This window comes from Salvelinus alpinus, chromosome 26 (assembly GCF_045679555.1).
Source record: "Salvelinus alpinus chromosome 26, SLU_Salpinus.1, whole genome shotgun sequence".
In the NCBI taxonomy this organism is placed as follows: domain Eukaryota; kingdom Metazoa; phylum Chordata; class Actinopteri; order Salmoniformes; family Salmonidae; genus Salvelinus; species Salvelinus alpinus.
The window spans coordinates 41,118,734-41,142,481 of record NC_092111.1 but is presented as its reverse complement, the minus strand read 5'-3'; the positions used below and the strand labels follow the sequence as shown (position 1 = coordinate 41,142,481).

General features: G+C 39.9%; 1 protein-coding gene across 2 annotated transcripts in view; it reads left to right on the top strand.

Annotated features, from left to right (window-relative positions):
• Positions 1 to 256: 256 nt before the first annotated feature.
• nt5c1aa (5'-nucleotidase, cytosolic IAa) overlaps positions 257 to 23,748 on the top strand; it is a 78,315-nt gene continuing 54,823 nt past the window's right edge. The window contains exon 1 of one of the 2 annotated variants that reach the window (XM_071369021.1): positions 257 to 1,358. In XM_071369021.1, the coding sequence (XP_071225122.1) occupies positions 1,197 to 1,358 (162 nt within the window). In that variant the 5' untranslated portion in view covers positions 257 to 1,196. The remainder of the gene's footprint in view (positions 1,359 to 23,748) is intronic. The other variant, XM_071369020.1, reaches the window with a different exon arrangement.

The following is a 23,748-nucleotide window of genomic DNA, read 5'->3' as shown; positions in this document are numbered from 1 at the left end:
ACATGGTGGTTAGGTGGTAGTGTGGCACCATGCCAGAGATAAACCACTGCAGTGACGCAGAGAGACAGACAGTAGAGAAAGACATTTTGGGACAGACAGGGTTTCACATGTGCGTCAGAATCTCCCATGATCCTTTTGGAGGACTGAACAGCCTGTGGGGGAACACAGGGAGGGGCTTCTGAATAAGGAATCAAGCCTCCCATTGGCCCGAAGGGCGGTGAGTGTGTTTTCATATGGGGAGTGCCCTGATAGATGCAGAGAGAGAAAGGGAGAGAGTGAGAGAGTGAGACAGAGAGAGAGACAGGGAGAGAGAGAGAGAGAGAGAGAGAGAGAGAGAGAGAGAGAGAGAGAGAGAGAGAGAGAGAGAGAGAGAGAGAGAGAGAGAGAGAGAGAGAGAGAGAGAGAGAGAGAGAAAAAGAGAGAGACAGACAGAGAGAGAGCGCGAGAGAGAGAGAAAGAGACATCGAGAGAGCGAGCGAGAGAGGGAGAGCAGAGAGAGTGATTGAATGGGACAGATTGGGAGGTGTGAGAAAAAGCGAGTGAGTGAGGCAGAGAGAGAGAGACAGAGAGAGAGAGACAGAGAAAGAGAGACAGAGGAACAGAGGACAGCAACATAGCAACAGTGGAGGGAGAGCAGGCTGAGCCACATAGAAAAACACCAATAAAAACACTATTCAACGCTACACTGGATTGGATCCACACTGGACAACCTATGTGTGTGTGTGTGTGTGTGTGTATGTGAGCCAGCCTGGTTGTGACAGTGTGTGAGAGTGTCTGTGTGTGTGAATCTGTGAGAAACAGAGAGAGATTGTGTGTATGAGAGAGATAATCCGAAAGAACATGCATGTGAGAGACAACCAGTGACTGTGTGTAAGGAAGGGGTTTGTTGTGTGTGTGTGTGTGTTATAGACTGTACTCGACTATGAGTTGTGCAATGCAATGCAGCATTACTTCTGAAGAGAGGAGACACTGAAGATCGGACACTGCAGGGATACTTGTGCAGCTGCTCTTGTGTCAGACACACCACTGTAGCGGACAGCGTTAGAGCCCACGGCTGGAGAAGACAGGACAGGACCTTTTGCCTGGACAATACCATAGGGATTGTACCATTTTGGGAAGATCACAGAGGTGGAATAGACAATACTATACAGGTAGATTGTACCACTGGGACGACGGGGTGATTGTGTGTTTTCAGGATGAATCTGGACCCTGTTCAGGTGATGAAGGGGCAGTCTAACCCAAAGGACCCCACGGCTGCCCCTGTAACTGCCTCGTCAAATGGAGATGGCAAAGGAGTCTGGGTAGAGAAAGAGGAGTTTGACCAAGACCACCTGGGTCTCACCACAAAACCCCTACTGGTGAGTTCTGTCTGTCTGTCAGTCAGTCAGTCAGTCAGTCTGTTTGTCAGTCAGTCAGTCAGTCAGTCAGTCTGTTAGTCAGTCAGTCAGTCAGTCAGTCTGTCAGTCAGTCAGTCAGTCTGTTAGTCAGTCTGTTAGACTGTTAGACTGTTAGTCAGTCAGTCAGTCAGTCAGTCAGTCTGTCAGTCAGTCAGTCACTCAGTCAGTATGTCAGTATGTCAGTATGTCATTCAGTCAGTCTGTTAGTCAGTCAGTCAGTCAGTCAGTCTGTTTGTCAGTCTGTTTTCCCTCTCTTATTGTTCTCTGCCTCTGTCCCAGTACTCTTCATTTTATCCAAATGGTGCCATTATCTGTCTGTCTATCACATGGCCATGTGACAGTTTCACATTTTAAAGTTTGGTGGTCAATAAAAACTATAAACATCTCTATTCATGCAGGTATATGGAAATTATTGACATCTCTTAGGGAAATTATTGACATCTCTCCAACTTTACAGGATAGTCTCTCTCTGTCTCTCTCTCTCTCCCCCCATCTCTCTCTCTCATTGCATTCTGTGACGATGTATTGCATGCTGTGTTTCGAGCCAATATTGGAGCGAGTAGTTAAACTCATCTGTGAGCTATTTTATCCACATTTTTAGGCTATTTTATATTTTACTTACTTGAGTGTATCAACCGACAGCCTGTACAGCCTTCTTTATATTAGCATTATGGCTACTGACGGCTATCCAATGGATATCAATGGCCAACCATTGACTGTCCAATGCTACTTCTGTGAAATGTTCACTAACCGGAGGGACAGCGTGGAAGACCCGAGCGTATACGGAACAGGGGTATGTCTGTAAAAAGTGCCTTTGGTGTGACCGGATGATGGATAATGTCGGGCGGCTGCAGAAGGACGTTGTCGATGGCTATCCAATGAGCTGAAGGAGAGCAGAAGCTCACCAACTTAGCTGCAGCCCAGGCTTAACATATTTTGACGCGGAACATCTCTCTCGCCCAGGTTGTTGGAGAGTTGGGCGTAGTCGATCTGTCCCTTGGAGCAGGTGTCTTGTTCAACCACTTCACCACAGAGACTGGGCCAAGGTAGTTAGGCTAAAGGACCCAAGGGAAAGGCAGACCTGGGTGGTCCTTTCCTGCCTTGGAGGATCCGCTCCGCCTGATAAACAGCTTGCTGGAGGTGGACTGTCTGGTCCCAGGAGTCCTCTCTGATCCAGCAGACCGTGATGCCAGGCAAGTGGGGACCTCTTCACCTTCCGGACGTCCTGCGAGATCAGACCACTGAGCCAATGGAGGCACTAGTTGCTCCCCACCGCAATACCCCCTCTCTCCGAGGCACGCACCCTCCTTCAAGTCAACAGCGCTCCTCGCTACTCCGTGCACCCCCTTCAATGATTTGTTGAGGGGAGCTCGATGTGCCGCCGTAGAACTCTCAGAGCTCAGCCATCCCAGGGGGGATGCGACCTGGAAACTCACGACTTCCCATCCCATTATATTCTAAGTTTTGGTGCAAAGACATTCTGTCTGCTTTCCTGGTGCCAGAGTGCGTGACATCACTCGGAAGCTTACGGTCATTCTAGACCAAAACATGGAGCTCCAAATGATGGTTGTGCATGTTGGTACACATGACTCCAAGCTGTGTCAATGGGCTGAGTAGAGACGGGACTTCCAACACCTGAGAGACAGACTATTGGCTACGAGCAAGCGGATAGTTTTTTTTCTGTCCCTATCCCAACACAAAATCAAACGCTTCTCTTGGCTATTTTTATTGACAATTTGGCCTCAGCCAAGTAGAGAGACTAAACAACCATATGGCATCAGCCAAGTAGACAGGAAATCACTATACTGAACAACAAGGAATAGGTACGGAGTCTGATTCATACACAATGTTTGGAGAAAGGGAGACTTGGCCTGAGATGAGTGACTGTGAGTGAGTGAAGCAAAGCTGTGTGTGTATCTGTCTGGGGAAATGAGAGCAGAGGAAGTTCAACTTGTTTTAATCCAACCGATACCTCGCCTGTTTACAGGACACAGTGCTTCACACTGTTTCAGTGAAAGATACATCCGCGCTGGATAATTTACAAAAAAAAAATCGTATTCGAAAATACTCGGCTTCATAGTATTCACCATATCCGTTACGATACCTGTTTTGTCTAAATTCTGGAAATTGGTCAAATCTTTGAAACACAAAACTCCACCCCCTCATTGCCCCAGCGTTTGTTGTGTTTTTGGTAACCATTTTGCCTCAGCTGGCCAATTATTTGAACGAATGGTTTCTGAAATGACCTAAACTTCAACTTGATGGAGTGCTTTATTCACCTCTGTGCTCCCGAGGGGCTAGAGGCATCTATACATACAGCCTGGTTCGATTCCAGGCTGTATCACAACCGGCCGTGATCGGGAGTCCCATAGGGCGGCGCACAATTGGCCACAGCGTCGTCCGGGTTTAGGCCGTCATTGTAAATAAGAATTTGTTCTTTAACTGACTTGCCTAGTTAAATAAAGGTTAAATTAAAAAAAGTTTAAAAAGTACATTTGAACATTTGAACAAATAACAGGGAATGATGCACTTCTAGGCATTGACAATTTTTTTTATGTGAACCATTTCATGTCAACGATGCAGTAAGTGCCTTGTAAATAATGTATGTTAAAAAATAAATCCACAGGAGCTGATTCGCTTGATTCCTTTCTACTGCAGCTTTCTGCCCCGCTCATTGTAGAACCTTCGACCCACATTTTGTATTTAACAATACCCCCCCCCCCCCTTCTGACCAAGATAACAACCCCCCAATGTCTAAACTATCTTGTCTTGCAATTATTATAATCACTGGCAAACTCTCAGCCAAGAATCCTTTTTTTAACTTCAGATTCTATTCTTAATGTGAACCCGTCTGGTTTTCAGACCAGGACACAGCAATGTTTCAGCTGCTACAATTGTCTTAAAACGATGTGTTAAATTGCTTAGATCATAGGAATCACTGTGCTTCCATATTTACAGACGTATCCGAGGCCTTTGCTACTTTCCACCATCCCCTTACTCATTCAAAAGGTTGTCTGAAATGGGCCTCAATCAGGACTCTTGGAAGTGGTTAAATTAGACAGTACATCATGTGTACATTATCTGTTAGACAGTACATAATGTGTACATAATCTGTTAGACAGTACATAATGTGTGCTTTCTGATGGATTACTAAAGATGTCCCGCAGGGGTCAATTTTGAGACCTGTCTTCACTATTTACTAATTTATATAAATAATATCGGTCTGTCTTCAAAAACCTGTAATATTCATCTGTATGCAGATGACACTCTTATGTAGTCTATTTCCCCTACTGCTGACCAGGCTGCGTTAGAGCTGCAATCTGATTGTATTGCCTTGCAGAAAGCCCTTGTTGATTTAAAATTGATAGTTAATTAGTTGTTTTTCTAAATTCTCATAGAAATATTTCAGATGGTTTATACATTTATGCATTGGATGGTTCTTTCATCGAGCAGGTTCCCGCCTGTAAATATCTGGCCGTTTAGATTGACAAAAAAATGTGACATTTAAAAAAAAATACGAGCTAGTTCAGAAGCTGAGATTTGAAGTAGACTTCTTTTATAAAAATAGATCTCCCTAAATAGCAGGAAGCAGGTTGTACAGGCAACCTTCCTGCCAGCTCTTGATTCTGTTGACACCATTTATCAGAATGCAGCAGACACAACTCTAAAGCCCTTGGATGCGGTGTACCATAGCATGCTGTGCTTTGTCACGCGTGACAGGTTTAATATCACTGCATCCTTCATCAGAAGGTTGGTTGTACCTCTGTTAATTCCCGTAGATCACTTAATTTCTCCCTTTTTGTTGACGAAACTCTTCTGCTCAAGCTTCCGACATATCTCACTTCTCTGTTAAAGTAGTTCAATGCGAGCCACCAAATCTGCATATCAGGGTTGGTTAACTCTTGAGCTCCCTCCTGTCTCTACCAACATAGATAAATCAGCCTTGAATAACCTTTTACTGCAGAGGGATAAATCAGGGTCACACAGAGTGATTATTGGTAGTCTTCAACAAATCGACTTTGAAACAAAAGTAGACACCTCACACACATCGTTATGGGTTACATCACAGAAGACTGAAATATAACAAAACTGTTTGACATAGAAACCTTTGATTTCCGTTTTTTTTATTGATCTTAATTAATGATGAAATTATGAAAAATATTAATAACATTCCACCCATGAAGCCAAAGAGGACACTTTTGGCTCATTGACTGCAGGAAAGGGACATACATGTTTGGATTTTTTTTTTTAAATCTTTACATTTTACATCTTTAATCCCTGGTGCAAAGAGGGCAGTCTAGAACACTGATGAGGGAAGAATTCACTGTGGTTTATTAGTGTTGTGGTTTATTAGTGTTGTGGTGGTTTATTAGTGTTGTGGTTTATTAGTGTTGTGGTTTATTAGTGTGGTAGTTTATTAGTATTGTGGTTTATTAGTGATGTGGTTTATAAGTGTGGTAGTTTATTAGTATTGTGGTTTATTAGTGATGTGGTTTATTAGTGTTGTGGTTTATTAGTATTGTGGTTTATTAGTGATGTGGTTTATTAGTGTGGTAGTTTATTAGTATTGTGGTTTATTAGTGATGTGGTTTATTAGTGTTGTGGTTTATTAGTGTTGTGGTTTATTAGTGTTGTGTTTTATTAGTGTTGTGGTAGTTTATTAGTATTGTGGTTTATTAGTGATGTGGTTTATTAGTGTTGTGGTTTATTAGTGTTGTGGTTTATTAGTGTTGTGGTGGTTTATTAGTGTTTGTGGTTTATTAGTGTTGTGGTGGTTTATTAGTGTTGTGGTGGTTTATTAGTGTGGTAGTTTATTAGTATTGTGGTTTATTAGTAATGTGGTTTATTAGTGTTGTGGTTTATTAGTGATGTGGTTTATTAGTGTTGTGGTGGTTTATTAGTGTGGTAGTTTATTAGTGATGTGGTTTATTAGTGTTGTGGTGGTTTATTAGTGTGGTAGTTTATTAGTGATGTGGTTTATTAGTGTTGTGGTTTATTAGTGTTGTGGTGGTTTATTAGTGTGGTAGTTTATTAGTGATGTGGTTTATTAGTGTTGTGGTTTATTAGTGTTGTGGTTTATTAGTGTTGTGGTTTATTAGTGTTGTGGTTTATTAGTGTGGTGGTTTATTAGTGTTGTGGTTTATTAGTGTTGTGGTGGTTTATTAGTGTTGTGGTTTATTAGTGTTGTGGTGGTTTATTAGTGTTGTGGTTTATTAGTGTTGTGGTTTATTAGTGTTGTGGTAGTTTATTAGTGTGGTGGTTTATTAGTGTTGTGGTTTATTAGTGTGGTGGTTTATTAGTGTGGTGGTTTATTAGTGTGGTGGTTTATTAGTATTGTGGTTTATTAGTGTTGTGGTTTATTAGTGTTGTGGTTTATTAGTGTTGTGGTGGTTTATTAGTGTGGTAGTTTATTAGTGATGTGGTTTATTAGTGTTGTGGTGTATTAGTGTTGTGGTTTATTAGTGTTGTGGTTTATTAGTGTTGTGGTTTATTAGTGTGGTGGTTTATTAGTGTTGTGGTTTATTAGTGTTGTGGTGGTTTATTAGTGTTGTGGTTTATTAGTGTTGTGGTGGTTTATTAGTGTTGTGGTTTATTAGTGTTGTGGTTTATTAGCGTTGTGGTAGTTTATTAGTGTTGTGGTTTATTAGTGTTGTGGTTTATTAGTGTTGTGGTTTATTAGTGTGGTGGTTTATTAGTGTTGTGGTTTATTAGTGTTGTGGTGGTTTATTCGTGTTGTAGTTTATTAGTGTTGTGGTGGTTTATTAGTGTTGTGGTTTATTAGAGTTGTGGTTTATTAGTGTGGTGGTGTATTAGTGTTGTGGTTTATTAGTGTTGTGGTTTCTTAGTGTTGTGGTTTATTAGTGTTGTGGTTTATTAGTGTTGTGGTTTATTAGTGTTGTGGTTTATTAGTGTTGTGGTTTATTAGTGTTGTGGTTTATTAGTGTTGTGGTTTATTAGTGATGTGGTTTATTAGTGTTGTGGTTTATTAGTGTTGTGGTTTATTAGAGTTGTGGTTTATTAGTGTTGTGGTGGTTTATTATTGTTGTGGTTTATTAGTGATGTGGTTTATTAGTGATGTGGTTTATTAGTGTTGTGGTTTATTAGTGATGTGGTTTATTAGTGTTGTGGTTTATTAGTGTTGTGGTTTATTAGTGTTGTGGTTTATTAGTGTGGTGGTTTATTAGTGTTGTGGTTTATTAGTGTGGTGGTGGTTTATTAGTATTGTGGTTTATTAGTGATGTGGTTTATTAGTGTTGTGGTTTATTAGTGTTGTGGTTTATTAGTGTTGTGGTTTATTAGTGTGGTGGTTTATTAGTGTTGTGGTTTATTAGTGTTGTGGTTTATTAGTGTTGTGGTTTATTAGTGTTGTGGTTTATTAGTGTTGTGGTTTATTAGTATTGTGGTTTATTAGTGTTGTGGTTTATTAGTGTTGTGGTTTATTAGTATTGTGGTTTATTAGTGTTGTGGTTTATTAGTGTTGTGGTTTATTAGTATTGTGGTTTATTAGTGTTGTGGTGGTTTATTAGTGTGGTGGTTTATTAGTGTTGTGGTTTATTAGTGCTGTGGTTTATTAGTGTTGTGGTTTATTAGTATTGTGGTTTATTAGTGTTGTGATTTATTAGTGTTGTGGTTTATTAGTGTTGTGGTTTATTAGTGTTGTGGTTTATTAGTGTTGTGGTTTATTAGTGATGTGGTTTATTAGTGTTGTGGTTTATTAGTGTGGTAGTTTATTAGTATTGTGGTTTATTAGTGATGTGGTTTATTAGTGTTGTGGTTTATTAGTGTTGTGGTTTATTAGTGTTGTGTTTTATTAGTGTTGTGGTAGTTTATTAGTATTGTGGTTTATTAGTGATGTGGTTTATTAGTGTTGTGGTGGTTTATTAGTGTTGTGGTTTATTAGTGTTGTGGTTTATTAGTGTGGTAGTTTATTAGTATTGTGGTTTATTAGTGATGTGGTTTATAAGTGTGGTAGTTTATTAGTATTGTGGTTTATTAGTGATGTGGTTTATTAGTGTTGTGGTTTATTAGTATTGTGGTTTATTAGTGATGTGGTTTATTAGTGTGGTAGTTTATTAGTATTTTGGTTTATTAGTGATGTGGTTTATTAGTGTTGTGGTTTATTAGTGTTGTGGTTTATTAGTGTTGTGTTTTATTAGTGTTGTGGTAGTTTATTAGTCTTGTGGTTTATTAGTGATGTGGTTTATTAGTGTTGTGGTTTATTAGTGTTGTGGTTTATTAGTGTTGTGGTGGTTTATTAGTGTTGTGGTGGTTTATTAGTGTGGTGGTTTATTAGTGTTGTGGTGGTTTATTAGTGTGGTAGTTTATTAGTATTGTGGTTTATTAGTAATGTGGTTTATTAGTGTTGTGGTTTATTAGTGATGTGGTTTATTAGTGTTGTGGTGGTTTATTAGTGTGGTAGTTTATTAGTGATGTGGTTTATTAGTGTTGTGGTTTATTAGTGTTGTGGTGGTTTATTAGTGTGGTAGTTTATTAGTGATGTGGTTTATTAGTGTTGTGGTTTATTAGTGTTGTGGTTTATTAGTGTTGTGGTTTATTAGTGTTGTGGTTTATTAGTGTGGTGGTTTATTAGTGTTGTGGTTTATTAGTGTTGTGGTGGTTTATTAGTGTTGTGGTTTATTAGTGTTGTGGTGGTTTATTAGTGTTGTGGTTTATTAGTGTTGTGGTTTATTAGTGTTGTGGTAGTTTATTAGTGTGGTGGTTTATTAGTGTTGTGGTTTATTAGTGTGGTGGTTTCTTAGTGTGGTGGTTTCTTCGTGTGGTGGTTTATTAGTATTGTGGTTTATTAGTGTTGTGGTTTATTAGTGTTGTGGTTTATTAGTGTTGTGGTGGTTTATTAGTGTGGTAGTTTATTAGTGATGTGGTTTATTAGTGTTGTGGTGTATTAGTGTTGTGGTTTATTAGTGTTGTGGTTTATTAGTGTTGTGGTTTATGGTGGGGACGCTATATTGATGATGTTTGCCTGTTTTGGTCCGGCTCAGAAGATGAACTTATTTCCTTCCACCAATACCTTAACAGCATTAACCCTAACATCAAACTAACTATGGAATACAGCAAGGATAACATTCATTTTTTGGACCTCGATATTAGTAAAAATGACAAGGGTTGTTTGCACACATCAATCTTTAGGAAGCCTTCAGATGGGAATACCATTCTGAGGGCAGACAGCTTTCACCCCAAAAGGCTAAAAGAGAATATTCCATATGGCCAATTCCAAAGAGTCCGTAGAATTTGCGATCAGGAAACAGACTACAGTGTCAAATCTGCAGAATTGGAGAATCGCTTTTTGGATCGGGGCTACAGCGTTCAGGTCCTGAAAGATGCAGGTATAAGGGCTGGATTACTTGACAGAGAGAACTTGTTACGAAGAGGAGTGCCTCGTGATACATCAGAGAGAGTGTATTTTGTTACAAAATACAGCACTGAAGCAGAGAACATTAAAAGAATCATTAAAAATAATTGGGGAATCATCCAAAGTGATACGCTACTACGCCAAGTCTTTCCTGAACCACCAGTCATAAGCTTTAAGAGATGTCCTACCCTAAATGACAAATTAGTCCACAGTTATCTTCCGGGTGACTCTCAAAAAACTTGGCTTGACCACAAACCCAAGGGCTCTTTTAAATGTTACCAGTGCAACCATTGCAGTAATATTGCACAGAAAAAGTATTTTGTTGACACAGCTTCTAAAATGGAGTATTACCTCAAGCATTTTATTAACTGCAAAACCACTCATGTCATCTATAGACTGGAATGTCCACAGTGCAAGGTGTTCTACATTGGACGGACAAAGAGACGCCTTCAAGATCGCTTGGCGGAACACAAGTACGCCATACGGGTAGGCAATGAAGACTACCCCATGGCAAGGCACTACAAGTCCTTACACCATGGTAACCCTGCCTCCCTACAAGCTATGGGTATTGATCATGTTCCGGCCTCTATTAGAAAAGGGGACCGTCTTAAACAGTTAAACCAAAGGGAAAGTTTTTGGATTTACAAACTACAGGCCACTAAGTACCCTGGTTTAAATGAAGATATGGATTTCTCACCCTTCCTGTAGGGTCGTGATGGGTCCATTTGCTGTCATCTAGTGGACATTTTGCTTAATTGCCCTCTAGCTATGTTTGGACTTATTAGTGTTGTGGTTTATTAGTGTTGTGGTTTATTAGTGTTGTGGTTGTTTATTAGTGTTGTGGTTTATTAGTGTTGTGGTGGTTTATTAGTGTTGTGGTTTATTAGTGTTGTGGTTTATTAGTGTTGTGGTAGTTTATTAGTGTGGTGGTTTATTAGTGTTGTGGTTTATTAGTGTGGTGGTTTATTAGTGTTGTGGTTTATTAGTGTGGTAGTTTATTAGTATTGTGGTTTATTAGTGATGTGGTTTATAAGTGTGGTAGTTTATTAGTATTGTGGTTTATTAGTGATGTGGTTTATTAGTGTTGTGGTTTATTAGTATTGTGGTTTATTAGTGATGTGGTTTATTAGTGTGGTAGTTTATTAGTATTGTGGTTTATTAGTGATGTGGTTTATTAGTGTTGTGGTTTATTAGTGTTGTGGTTTATTAGTGTTGTGTTTTATTAGTGTTGTGGTAGTTTATTAGTATTGTGGTTTATTAGTGATGTGGTTTATTAGTGTTGTGGTTTATTAGTGTTGTGGTTTATTAGTGTTGTGGTGGTTTATTAGTGTTGTGGTGGTTTATTAGTGTGGTGGTTTATTAGTGTTGTGGTGGTTTATTAGTGTGGTAGTTTATTAGTATTGTGGTTTATTAGTAATGTGGTTTATTAGTGTTGTGGTTTATTAGTGATGTGGTTTATTAGTGTTGTGGTGGTTTATTAGTGTGGTAGTTTATTAGTGATGTGGTTTATTAGTGTTGTGGTGGTTTATTAGTGTGGTAGTTTATTAGTGATGTGGTTTATTAGTGTTGTGGTTTATTAGTGTTGTGGTGGTTTATTAGTGTGGTAGTTTATTAGTGATGTGGTTTATTAGTGTTGTGGTTTATTAGTGTTGTGGTTTATTAGTGTTGTGGTTTATTAGTGTTGTGGTTTATTAGTGTGGTGGTTTATTAGTGTTGTGGTTTATTAGTGTTGTGGTGGTTTATTAGTGTTGTGGTTTATTAGTGTTGTGGTGGTTTATTAGTGTTGTGGTTTATTAGTGTTGTGGTTTATTAGTGTTGTGGTAGTTTATTAGTGTGGTGGTTTATTAGTGTTGTGGTTTATTAGTGTGGTGGTTTATTAGTGTGGTGGTTTATTAGTGTGGTGGTTTATTAGTATTGTGGTTTATTAGTGTTGTGGTTTATTAGTGTTGTGGTTTATTAGTGTTGTGGTGGTTTATTAGTGTGGTAGTTTATTAGTGATGTGGTTTATTAGTGTTGTGGTGTATTAGTGTTGTGGTTTATTAGTGTTGTGGTTTATTAGTGTTGTGGTTTATTAGTGTGGTGGTTTATTAGTGTTGTGGTTTATTAGTGTTGTGGTGGTTTATTAGTGTTGTGGTTTATTAGTGTTGTGGTGGTTTATTAGTGTTGTGGTTTATTAGTGTTGTGGTTTATTAGCGTTGTGGTAGTTTATTAGTGTTGTGGTTTATTAGTGTTGTGGTTTATTAGTGTTGTGGTTTATTAGTGTGGTGGTTTATTAGTGTTGTGGTTTATTAGTGTTGTGGTGGTTTATTCGTGTTGTAGTTTATTAGTGTTGTGGTGGTTTATTAGTGTTGTGGTTTATTAGAGTTGTGGTTTATTAGTGTGGTGGTGTATTAGTGTTGTGGTTTATTAGTGTTGTGGTTTATTAGTGTTGTGGTTTATTAGTGTTGTGGTTTATTAGTGTTGTGGTTTATTAGTGTTGTGGTTTATTAGTGTTGTGGTTTATTAGTGTTGTGGTTTATTAGTGTTGTGGTTTATTAGTGATGTGGTTTATTAGTGTTGTGGTTTATTAGTGTTGTGGTTTATTAGAGTTGTGGTTTATTAGTGTTGTGGTGGTTTATTAGTGTTGTGGTTTATTAGTGATGTGGTTTATTAGTGATGTGGTTTATTAGTGTTGTGGTTTATTAGTGATGTGGTTTATTAGTGTTGTGGTTTATTAGTGTTGTGGTTTATTAGTGTTGTGGTTTATTAGTGTGGTGGTTTATTAGTGTTGTGGTTTATTAGTGTGGTGGTGGTTTATTAGTATTGTGGTTTATTAGTGATGTGGTTTATTAGTGTTGTGGTTTATTAGTGTTGTGGTTTATTAGTGTTGTGGTTTATTAGTGTGGTGGTTTATTAGTGTTGTGGTTTATTAGTGTTGTGGTTTATTAGTGTTGTGGTTTATTAGTGTTGTGGTTTATTAGTGTTGTGGTTTATTAGTATTGTGGTTTATTAGTGTTGTGGTTTATTAGTGTTGTGGTTTATTAGTATTGTGGTTTATTAGTGTTGTGGTTTATTAGTGTTGTGGTTTATTAGTATTGTGGTTTATTAGTGTTGTGGTGGTTTATTAGTGTGGTGGTTTATTAGTGTTGTGGTTTATTAGTGCTGTGGTTTATTAGTGTTGTGGTTTATTAGTATTGTGGTTTATTAGTGTTGTGATTTATTAGTGTTGTGGTTTATTAGTGTTGTGGTTTATTAGTGTTGTGGTTTATTAGTGTTGTGGTTTATTAGTGATGTGGTTTATTAGTGTTGTGGTTTATTAGTGTGGTAGTTTATTAGTATTGTGGTTTATTAGTGATGTGGTTTATTAGTGTTGTGGTTTATTAGTGTTGTGGTTTATTAGTGTTGTGTTTTATTAGTGTTGTGGTAGTTTATTAGTATTGTGGTTTATTAGTGATGTGGTTTATTAGTGTTGTGGTGGTTTATTAGTGTTGTGGTTTATTAGTGTTGTGGTTTATTAGTGTGGTAGTTTATTAGTATTGTGGTTTATTAGTGATGTGGTTTATAAGTGTGGTAGTTTATTAGTATTGTGGTTTATTAGTGATGTGGTTTATTAGTGTTGTGGTTTATTAGTATTGTGGTTTATTAGTGATGTGGTTTATTAGTGTGGTAGTTTATTAGTATTGTGGTTTATTAGTGATGTGGTTTATTAGTGTTGTGGTTTATTAGTGTTGTGGTTTATTAGTGTTGTGTTTTATTAGTGTTGTGGTAGTTTATTAGTATTGTGGTTTATTAGTGATGTGGTTTATTAGTGTTGTGGTTTATTAGTGTTGTGGTTTATTAGTGTTGTGGTGGTTTATTAGTGTTGTGGTGGTTTATTAGTGTGGTGGTTTATTAGTGTTGTGGTGGTTTATTAGTGTGGTAGTTTATTAGTATTGTGGTTTATTAGTAATGTGGTTTATTAGTGTTGTGGTTTATTAGTGATGTGGTTTATTAGTGTTGTGGTGGTTTATTAGTGTGGTAGTTTATTAGTGATGTGGTTTATTAGTGTTGTGGTGGTTTATTAGTGTGGTAGTTTATTAGTGATGTGGTTTATTAGTGTTGTGGTTTATTAGTGTTGTGGTTTATTAGTGTTGTGGTTTATTAGTGTGGTGGTTTATTAGTGTTGTGGTTTATTAGTGTTGTGGTGGTTTATTAGTGTTGTGGTTTATTAGTGTTGTGGTGGTTTATTAGTGTTGTGGTTTATTAGTGTTGTGGTTTATTAGTGTTGTGGTAGTTTATTAGTGTGGTGGTTTATTAGTGTTGTGGTTTATTAGTGTGGTGGTTTATTAGTGTGGTGGTTTATTAGTGTGGTGGTTTATTAGTATTGTGGTTTATTAGTGTTGTGGTTTATTAGTGTTGTGGTTTATTAGTGTTGTGGTAGTTTATTAGTGTGGTAGTTTATTAGTGATGTGGTTTATTAGTGTTGTGGTGTATTAGTGTTGTGGTTTATTAGTGTTGTGGTTTATTAGTGTTGTGGTTTATTAGTGTGGTGGTTTATTAGTGTTGTGGTTTATTAGTGTTGTGGTGGTTTATTAGTGTTGTGGTTTATTAGTGTTGTGGTGGTTTATTAGTGTTGTGGTTTATTAGTGTTGTGGTTTATTAGTGTTGTGGTAGTTTATTAGTGTTGTGGTTTATTAGTGTTGTGGTTTATTAGTGTTGTGGTTTATTAGTGTGGTGGTTTATTAGTGTTGTGGTTTATTAGTGTTGTGGTGGTTTATTAGTGTTGTTGTTTATTAGTGTTGTGGTGGTTTATTAGTGTTGTGGTTTATTAGAGTTGTTGTTTATTAGTGTGGTGGTGTATTAGTGTTGTGGTTTATTAGTGTTGTGGTTTATTAGTGTTGTGGTTTATTAGTGTTGTGGTTTATTAGTGTTGTGGTTTATTAGTGTTGTGGTTTATTAGTGTTGTGGTTTATTAGTGTTGTGGTTTATTAGTGTTGTGGTTTATTAGTGATGTGGTTTATTAGTGTTGTGGTTTATTAGTGTTGTGGTTTATTAGAGTTGTGGTTTATTAGTGTTGTGGTGGTTTATTAGTGTTGTGGTTTATTAGTGATGTGGTTTATTAGTGATGTGGTTTATTAGTGTTGTGGTTTATTAGTGATGTGGTTTATTAGTGTTGTGGTTTATTAGTGTGGTGGTTTATTAGTGTTGTGGTTTATTAGTGTGGTGGTTTATTAGTGTTGTGGTTTATTAGTGTGGTGGTGGTTTATTAGTATTGTGGTTTATTAGTGATGTGGTTTATTAGTGTTGTGGTTTATTAGTGTTGTGGTTTATTAGTGTTGTGGTTTATTAGTGTGGTGGTTTATTAGTGTTGTGGTTTATTAGTGTTGTGGTTTATTAGTGTTGTGGTTTATTAGTATTGTGGTTTATTAGTGTTGTGGTTTATTAGTGTTGTGGTTTATTAGTATTGTGGTTTATTAGTGTTGTGGTGGTTTATTAGTGTGGTGGTTTATTAGTGTTGTGGTTCATTAGTGTTGTGGTTTATTAGTGTTGTGGTTTATTAGTATTGTGGTTTATTAGTGTTGTGATTTATTAGTGTTGTGGTTTATTAGTGTTGTGGTTTATTAGTGTTGTGGTTTATTAGTGTTGTGGTTTATTAGTGATGTGGTTTATTAGTGTTGTGGTTTATTAGAGTTGTGGTTTATTCGTGTTGTGGTTTATTAGTGTTGTGGTTTATTAGTGTTGTGGTTTATTAGTGATGTGGTTTATTAGTGTTGTGGTTTATTAGTATTGTGGTTTATTAGTATTGTGGTTTATTAGTGATGTGGTTTTTTAGTGTTGTGGTTTATTAGTGTTGTGGTTTATTAGTGTTGTGGTTTATTAGTGTGGTGGTTTATTAGTGTTGTGGTTTATTAGTATTGTGGTTTATTAGTGTTGTTGTTTATTAGTGTTGTGGTGTATTAGTGTTGTGGTTTATTAGTGTTGTGGTTTATTAGTGTTGTGGTGGTTTATTAGTGGTGTGGTTTATTAGTGTTGTGGTTTATTAGTGTTGTGGTTTATTAGTGTTGTGGTTTATTAGTGTTGTGGTGGTTTATTAGTGTTGTGGTGGTTTATTAGTGTTGTGGTGGTTTATTAGTGTTGTGGTGGTATATTAGTGTGGTGGTTTATTAGTGTTGTGGTTTATTAGTATTGTGGTTTATTAGTGTTGTGATTTATTAGTGTTGTGGTTTATTAGTGTTGTGGTTTATTAGTGTTGTGGTTTATTAGTGTTGTGGTGGTTTATTAGTGTTGTGGTTTATTAGTGATGTGGTTTATTAGTGTTGTGGTTTATTAGTGTTGTGGTTTATTAGTGTTGTGGTTTATTAGTGTTGTGGTTTATTAGTGTTGTGGTTTATTCGTGTTGTGGTTTATTAGTGTTGTGGTGGTTTATTCGTGTTGTGGTTTATTAGTGTTGTGGTTTATTAGTGTGGTGGTTTATTAGTGTTGTGGTTTATTAGTGTTGTGGTGGTTTATTAGTGTTGTGGTTTATTAGTATTGTGGTTTATTAGTGTTGTGGTTTATTAGTGATGTGGTTTATTAGTGATGTGGTTTATTAGTGTGGTGGTTTATTAGTGTTGTGGTTTATTAGTATTGTGGTTTATTAGTGTTGTGGTTTATTAGTGATGTGGTTTATTAGTGTTACTGAGATCTTGTCTGCCTCTATCCTGTAGTTAATTGTTTGCTGTTTTATTGATATATTGAATTATCATGTTGTGAGTTGTTTTTTCTCAGGGCACCATTGTGAATGAGACCCTTGTCTCAGTTGGGCTCCCCTGAATAAATATAAAAAATTCCTTGTTCTCTTTCTATTTGACAATCTGAAACTGCTTCCTGTTTCTGTCTTGCTTTCTATTTGACAATCTGAAACTGCTTCCTGTTTCTGTCTTGCTTTCTATTTGACAATCTGAAACTGCTTCCTGTTTCTGTCTTGCTTTCTATTTGACAATCTGAAACTGCTTCCTGTTTCTGTCTTGCTTCCTATTTGACAATCTGAAACTGCTTCCTGTTTCTCTCTTGCTTTCTATTTGACAATCTGAAACTGCTTCCTGTTTCTCTCTTGCTTTCTATTTGACAATCTGAAACTGCTTCCTGTTTCTGTCTTGCTTTCTATTTGACAATCTGAAACTGCTTCCTGTTTCTGTCTTGCTTTCTATTTGACAATCTGAAACTGCTTCCTGTTTCTGTCTTGCTTTCTATTTGACAATCTGAAACTGCTTCCTGTTTCTCTCTTGCTTTCTATTTGACAATCTGAAACTGCTTCCTCTTTCTCTCATGCTTTCTATTTGAAATTGGGGAGAAAAGGGGGTAAATTAATGAAAAAATATATTTAAAAAATGACTGTGGAAAAAAATTATATAAATACTGAGCTATATTGAAGGCAAAACAATTATCTAACTTTACTTTTCTTTTTGCGTACAATATAGCTCATTATTTGTATTATTGATTTTATACAGTAATTTTTGCTCATTTTTATCAAGGGTGCCAATAGTTTTGGAGGTGAATGTCTGTGACACTGTAGGTGTTCTCAAAACAAAACCTCCTACCTTGTAATCTGCTTTACTGTAAATACTGAAAACACCTATAACACACCTGGGGGGGAGGGGTTCAAGAATGGTTAATGAGACATTCTTTGGAGGTTAATGTTGTTGACAGGTAAGGAGGACAAACAAGGATTTCCAGGGAAAGAGAGAGAGAAGGGGAAAAAATGAGAGAGAGTCAAGAGAGTAAGAGAGAGAGAGAGGTCAGAGAGAGAGAGTGAGAGAGATATAGAGGAGATATAGGGGAGAGTGAGAGAGGCGGAGAGAGTGCTTCTATGTATGCGTGCATGTCTGTATGTGTTTGTGCATGTGTGCACGTGTACACATGCACATTGTTTGTGTTTGTGTGTCTGTTTGTGACTAGTGAGAGAGTTGATAATAGCTGTGTAATCTGTACTGGTTGAGGATTATTCCGAGAGCACCTACTTTAAAACCTCTTAGGGATTAGGCACCTTTTTTCCCATTTTCAACCTAAAATGACATATCCAAAACTAACTGCCTATAGCTCAGCCATTTATTATAGCAGTTTAGTATAGTCACTTAGTATAGTCATTTAGTATAGTCATTTAGTATTGGCATTTAGTATAGTCATTTAGTATTGTCATTTAGTATAGGCATTTAGTATAGTCATTTAGTATAGTCACTTGGTAGTCATTTAGTATAGTCACTTAGTATTGGCATGTAGTATGGTCATTTAGTATAGTCACTTAGTATCGTCATTTAGTGTGGGCATTTAGTGTGGTCATTTAGTATAGTCATTTAGTATAGTCATTTAGTATAGTCATGTGGTACAGTCACTTAGCACAGCCACTTAGTACAGCCACTTAGTATAGTCACTTAGTATAGTCACTTAGTATAGTCACTTAGTATAGTCATTTAGTATAGTCATTTAGTATAGTCACTTAGTATAGCCATTTAGTATAGTCACTTTGTATAGTCATTTAGTACAGTCATTTAGTATAGTCACTTAGTATAGCCATTTAGTATGGTCATTTAGTATGGTCATTTAGTATAGCCATTTAGTATGGTCATTTAGTATGGTCATTTAGTATAGCCATTTAGTATGGTCATTTAGTATGGTCATTTAGTATGGTCATTTAGTATGGTCATTTAGTATGGTCATTTAGTATGGTCATTTAGTATGGTCATTTAGTATGGTCATTTAGTATAGCCATTTAGTATGGTCATTTAGTATGGTCATTTAGTATAGCCATTTAGTATGGTCATTTAGTATGGTCATTTAGTATGGTCATTTAGTATGGCCGAAGACGATGGCCTTCGTTCGTTTTTTTGCATTGTTTTTTAACTTATTTTTTAACTTGTTTTGTACATAATGTTGCTGCTACCGTCTCTTATGACCAAAAATACCTTTTGGATATCAGAACAGGGAGTTTTCACCACGAACAGGAAGAAGCTTTTTCCTTTAACGAGTCCGACAAGAAAGATATACTGCTCTCCTGGGAACAGGCCCAGATCCACGTCATTCGCATGAAGAAAAGAGGAAGCAGATCAGGCTGCCTTTTGAGAATCCGTAGGCGAGCGAGTAAACTCCCACTGCTATCAATTCTACTTGCTAACATGCAATCACTGGAAAATAAAAATGTGGATCTACGATAACGATTATCCTACCAACGGGACATTAAAAACTGTAATATCTTATGTTTCACCGAGTCGTGGCTGAACGACGACACGGATAATATAGAGCTGGAGGGATTTTCAATGCACCGGCAGAACAGAGAAGCTACGTCTAAGACGAGGGGTGGGGGTGTGTGTCTATTTGTCAATAACAGCTGGAGCGCTATGTATAATTTTAAACAAGTCTCGAGATATTGCTCGCCTGAGGTAGAGTACCTTATGATAAGCTGTAGACCACATTATCAACCGAGCGAGTTCTCATCTATATTATTTGTAGCCGTCTATTTACCACCACAAAAAAACTAAGCTGGCACTAAGACCACTCTCAACCAACTCTATAAGGCCAATAGCAAAGAAGAAAATGCTCACCCAGAAGCAACGCTCCTAGTGGCTGGGGACTTTAGCGCAGGCAAACTTAAATCTGTTTTCCAAATTTTTACCAAATGTCACATGTGCAACCAGAGGAAAAACAACTCTAGATCACCTTTACTCCACACACAGAGATGCGTACAAAGCTTTCCCCCGCCCTCCATTTGGAAAATCTGACCATAATTCTATCCTCCTGATTCCTGATTACAAGCAAAAACTAAAGCAGGAAGTACCAGTGACTTGCTCAATACGGAAGTGGTCAGATGGCGCAGATGCTACACAACAGGACTGTTTTGCTAGCACAGACTGGAATATGTTCCGGGATGAATCCAATGGCATTGAGGAGTACACCAACTCAGGCATCGGCTTCATCAATAAGTGCATAGACAACGTCGTCACCACAGTGACCGTACGTACATATCCCAACCAGAAGCCATGGATTACAGGCAACATCCGCATCGACCTAAAGGCTAGAGCTGCCGCTTTCAAGGAGCGGGAGACCTAATCCGGACGCTTATAAGAAATCCCACTATGCCCTCAGACGAACCATCGAACAAGCAAAGTATCAAACACAGGATACGACACCGGCTCTGATGCTCATCAGTTGTGGCAGGGCTTGAAAACTTTTACGGTACTACAAAGGGAAACCCAGACGTGAGCTGCCAAATGACGCAAGCCTACCAGACGAGCTAAATGCCTTTTATGCTCGCTTCGAGGCAAGCAACACTGAAGCATGCTTGAGAGCACCAGCTGTTCTGGAGGACTGTGTGATAACGATCTCAGTAGCCAATATGGGCAAGATCTTTAAACAGGTCAACATTCACAAAGCCGCCGGCCCAGATGGATTACCAGGACGTGTACTCAAAGCATGCGCGGACCCACTGGCAAGTGTCTTCACTGACGTTTTCAACCTCTCCCTGACTGAGTATGTAATACCTACATGTTTCAAGCAGACCACCATAGTCCCTGTGCCCAAAGAAGTGAAGATAACCTGTCTAAATGATTACCTCCCTGTAGCACTCACGTCATTAAGTACTTTGAAAGGCTGGTCCTGGCTCACATCAACAGAATCCTCCCGGAAACCCTAGATCCACTCCAATTCGCATACCACCCCAACAGATCCACAGATGACGCAATCTCAATCTCAATCGCACTCCACACTGCTCATTCCCACCTAGACAAAAGGAACACCAGTTTGAGAATGCTGTTCATTGACTACAACTCAGCGTTCAAAACCATATTGCCCACGAAGCTCATCACTAAGCTAAGGACCCTGGGAGTAAACACATCCCACTCTGCTACTGGATCATGGACTTCCTGACGGGCTGTCCCCAGGTGGTGAGGGTAGGCAATAACACATCCCACTCTGCAACTGGATCCTGGACTTCCTGACGGGCTGCCACCAGGTGGTAAGGGTAGGCAATAACACATCCGCCACGCTGATCCTCAACACTGGGGCCCCTCAGGGGTGTGTCCCCTCCTGTACTCCCTGTTCACTCACGACTGCGTGGCCAAACCCGACTCCAACACCATCATTAAGTTTGTTGACGAGACAACAGTGGTAGGCCTAATCACCGACAACGATGAGACAGCCTATAAGGATGAGGTCAGAGAACTGGCAGTGTGGTGCCAGGATAACAACCTCTCCATCAATGTGAGCAAGATAAAGGAGCTGATCGTGGACTACAGGAAAAGGCAGCCCGGACAGGCCCCCAATAACATCGACGGGGCTGTAGTGAATCAAGTTGAGATTTTCAAGTTCCTTGGTGTCCACATCACCAATGTTCTATCATGGTCTAAACACCAAGACAGTCGTGAAGAGGGCACGACAAAACCGTTTCCCCCTCAGGAGACTGAAGATTTGGCATGGGTCCACAGATCCTCAAAAAGTTCTACAGCTGCACCATCGAGAGCATCCTGACCGGTTGCATCACAGCCTGGTATGGCAACTGCTCAGCATCTGACCATAAGGCGCTACAGAGGGTAGTGCGTACAGCCCAGTACATCACTGGGGCCAAGCTTCCTGCCATCCAGGATCTATAAAATAGGCGATGTCAGAGGAAAGCCCATAAAATTGTCAAAGACTCCAGTCACCCAAGTCATAGAAAGTTTGCTCTGCTACCGCACCGCAAGCCGTACCGGAACGCCAAGTCTAGGACCAAAAGGCTCCTTAACAGATTCAGCCCCCAAGCCATAAGACTGCTGAACAATTAATCAAATGGCCACCGGACTATTACATTGACCCCCCACCACCCCCTGATGCTACTCGCTGATATTATCTACGCATAGTCACATAGTCGTTCCTACCTACATGTACTAATTACCTCTAACCTGTACACCCCCACACTGACTCGGTACCCCCTGTATATAGCCTCCACACTGACTCGGTACCTCCTGTATATAGCCTCCACACTGACTCGGTACCCCCTGTATATAGCCTCCACACTGACTCGGTACCCCCTGTATATAGCCTCCACACTGACTCGGTACCCCCTGTATATAGCCTCCACACTGACTCGGTGCCCCCTGTATATAGCCTCCACACTGACTCGGTGCCCCCTGTATATAGCCTCCACACTGACTCGGTGCCCCCTGTATATAGCCTCCACACTGACTCGGTACCCCCTGTATATAGCCTCCACACTGACTCGGTACCCCCTGTATATAGCCTCCACACTGACTCGGTGCCCCCTGTATATAGCCTCCACACTGACTCGGTACCCCCTGTATATAGCCTCCACACTGACTCGGTACCCCCTGTATATAGCCTCCACACTGACTCGGTGCCCCCTGTATATAGCCTCCACACTGACTCGGTACCCCCTGTATATAGCCTCCACACTGACTCGGTGCCCCCTGTATATAGCCTCCACACTGACTCGGTACCCCCTGAATATAGCCTCCACACTGACTCGGTACCCCCTGTATATAGCCTCCACACTGACTCGGTACCCCCTGTATATAGCCTCCACACTGACTCGGTGCCCCCTGTATATAGCCTCCACACTGACTCGGTACCCCCTGTATATAGCCTCCACACTGACTCGGTGCCCCCTGTATATAGCCTCCACACTGACTCGGTGCCCCCTGTATATAGCCTCCACACTGACTCGGTGCCCCCTGTATATAGCCTCCACACTGACTCGGTGCCCCCTGTATATAGCCTCCACACTGACTCGGTGCCCCCTGTATATAGCCTCCACACTGACTCGGTGCCCCCTGTATATAGCCTCCACACTGACTCGGTGCCCCCTGTATATAGCCTCCACACTGACTCGGTACCCCCTGTATATAGCCTCCACACTGACTCGGTACCCCCTGTATATAGCCTCCACACTGACTCGGTACCCCCTGTATATAGCCTCCACACTGACTCGGTGCCCCCTGTATATAGCCTCCACACTGACTCGGTACCCCCTGTATATAGCCTCCACACTGACTCGGTGCCCCCTGTATATAGCCTCCACACTGACTCGGTGCCCCCTGTATATAGCCTGCACACTGACTCGGTGCCCCCTGTATATAGCCTCCACACTGACTCGGTACCCCCTGTATATAGCCTCCACACTGACTCGGTGCCCCCTGTATATAGCCTCCACACTGACTCGGTACCCCCTGTATATAGCCTCCACACTGACTCGGTGCCCCCTGTATATAGCCTCCACACTGACTCGGTGCCCCCTGTATATAGCCTCCACACTGACTCGGTACCCCCTGTATATAGCCTCCACACTGACTCGGTACCCCCTGTATATAGCCTCCACACTGACTCGGTGCCCCCTGTATATAGCCTCCACACTGACTCGGTGCCCCCTGTATATAGCCTCCACACTGACTCGGTACCCCCTGTATATAGCCTCCACACTGACTCGGTACCCCCTGTATATAGCCTTCACACTGACTCGGTGCCCCCTGTATATAGCCTCCACACTGACTCGGTACCCCCTGTATATAGCCTCCACACTGACTCGGTGCCCCCTGTATATAGCCTCCACACTGACTCGGTGCCCCCTGTATATAGCCTCCACACTGACTCTGTGCCCCCTGTATATAGCCTCCACACTGACTCGGTGCCCCCTGTATATAGCCTCCACACTGACTCGGTACCCCCTGTATATAGCCTCCACACTGACTCGGTACCCCCTGTATATAGCCTCCACACTGACTCGGTGCCCCCTGTATATAGCCTCCACACTGACTCGGTACCCCCTGTATATAGCCTCCACACTGACTCGGTGCCCCCTGTATATAGCCTCCACACTGACTCGGTGCCCCCTGTATATAGCCTCCACACTGACTCGGTGCCCCCTGTATATAGCCTCCACACTGACTCGGTGCCCCCTGTATATAGCCTCCACACTGACTCGGTGCCCCCTGTATATAGCCTCCACACTGACTCGGTGCCCCCTGTATATAGCCTCCACACTGACTCGGTACCCCCTGT